At 28.1% G+C, this 1489-nt stretch overlaps 1 protein-coding gene across 1 annotated transcript; it reads left to right on the top strand.

Annotated features, from left to right (window-relative positions):
- Positions 1 to 670: 670 nt before the first annotated feature.
- On the top strand, positions 671 to 1234 carry LOC139892782 (transcription factor TGA2.3-like). The gene is made up of 2 exons (XM_071875907.1): positions 671 to 859; positions 971 to 1234. Exons 1-2 carry the CDS (start codon positions 671 to 673, stop codon positions 1232 to 1234), a joined length of 453 nt encoding a protein of 150 aa, XP_071732008.1.
- The last annotated feature ends 255 nt before the right edge of the window (positions 1235 to 1489 follow it).

Genomic DNA, 1489 nt, shown 5'->3' with positions numbered 1-1489 from the left:
AAATTGATTCTCGATGATCTGTTGTGTATCAATATAACTTCCTAAATAAGATATACATATATTGTCTTAAAGTGTTTTATGTACCTTTTACAGTTTTATGTATTATAAAGTTATTTATAATAAAAATAGAATAAGCAACAGGAATTTCTATATGTATAATGTGGTCAATAACTTTCCGTTGTTACATCCTAATAACATACCGCGTATTTTTTTCCTTACCCATTATATTACATTTACTATATTGATACACTATAACTTTGGTCAAATCCTATTTTCCATTATAGGAATGCATAAATAATTTTCAAAATACAATTCAACAACTCAATGAAGAGCTTCAACAACAACATACATCCGCTGAAAAGGTTTGTTAATTGCTTATTTAATTATATTTACATATTGCTAGATTCTTTTTCCATCTACAAATGTCATTAATTCTTATTTATGTTAATACAAAATTTTAATATATAAAATTATATTGCAGATGTTGAAAAGTCATCACGTCAACCCTGATAATTTTTTAAATAATAAGTAATTACAGTTATATGTAATACTTATCAATTTTTGTAAATTAAACCTTGATGGATATACAGATCCTATTAATTTTGAAGCAACATACAATGTATGGTATCAAGACCATGATCGACTGGTATTAAGTCTTCAAAAAACGATGATGACGCAGTGTACTGATAAATATATTGATCCGATAAACAAACAAATATTGGAACATTATATTCAATTATCCAATCTAAAATGCAATGCAGCAAGAATCAATGTACTCTGCATCTTTTTCGAATCTTGGATGTCTCATGTACAATTTCTTGCTTGGTTAGGTGGATTAAGGCCCTCAAATATAATTAAGGTTAGTAATTAATTAGAAAATAGTAATTAATATAGATATTCATTACGCCATGCGACTACCAAGTCTAATATTAAAAAAAATATTAACCTATTTAATCATTTTGACATGCAGTTAATTACTAACCACGTGGAACTAAGTGAAGAGCAAATTGGAAAGATGGAATCGTTAAAATATACTACTCTGCAAGAAGAAATGAAGATTACAACTAGCGTCCAAAATTTGGAAGATAATTTAGCTGATTCTTTTTCGGGGAAATGCTTTGTTGATAAAGGAGACTTTTCAGCAATGAACAATTTCTCAAATCAAATATCTGAAAATCTTGGAAAAATATCCGTTGTTAGCAGCTTCTGTGATCAGGTAAATTATCTATTATGACATTAAAATTTCATTAGGTTTAATAATACTTGGTGTCGGACTATTGCTGTGAATTTAATTAAATTAATCTTCTTCTACAAGCCGATAAATTACGTATTTCAACCCTTGAAAAATTACAACCTATACTCACTATAAGGCAAAGAGCTTTGGCATGGATCGCACTTCACAACTACCAAAAAAGATTAATTTCATTTGATCATCAATGGCAAGCAATACCTATATAACAGTTTTAGTATTCGTTTTTCTGGTATTGAG

This window comes from Rutidosis leptorrhynchoides, chromosome 1 (assembly GCF_046630445.1).
Source record: "Rutidosis leptorrhynchoides isolate AG116_Rl617_1_P2 chromosome 1, CSIRO_AGI_Rlap_v1, whole genome shotgun sequence".
Classification (NCBI taxonomy): Eukaryota; Viridiplantae; Streptophyta; class Magnoliopsida; order Asterales; family Asteraceae; genus Rutidosis; species Rutidosis leptorrhynchoides.
This window is presented reverse-complemented; position numbering and strand designations above follow the sequence as displayed.

Bases quoted from the DNA above. Each gene is read 5' to 3' on its own strand.
- LOC139892782 (XM_071875907.1), top strand. From the start codon at position 671: ATGACGCAGTGTACTGATAAATATATTGATCCGATAAACAAACAAATA. The intron at 860-970 runs GTTAGTAATTAA...TTTGACATGCAG, and splicing joins GGCCCTCAAATATAATTAAG to TTAATTACTAACCACGTGGA.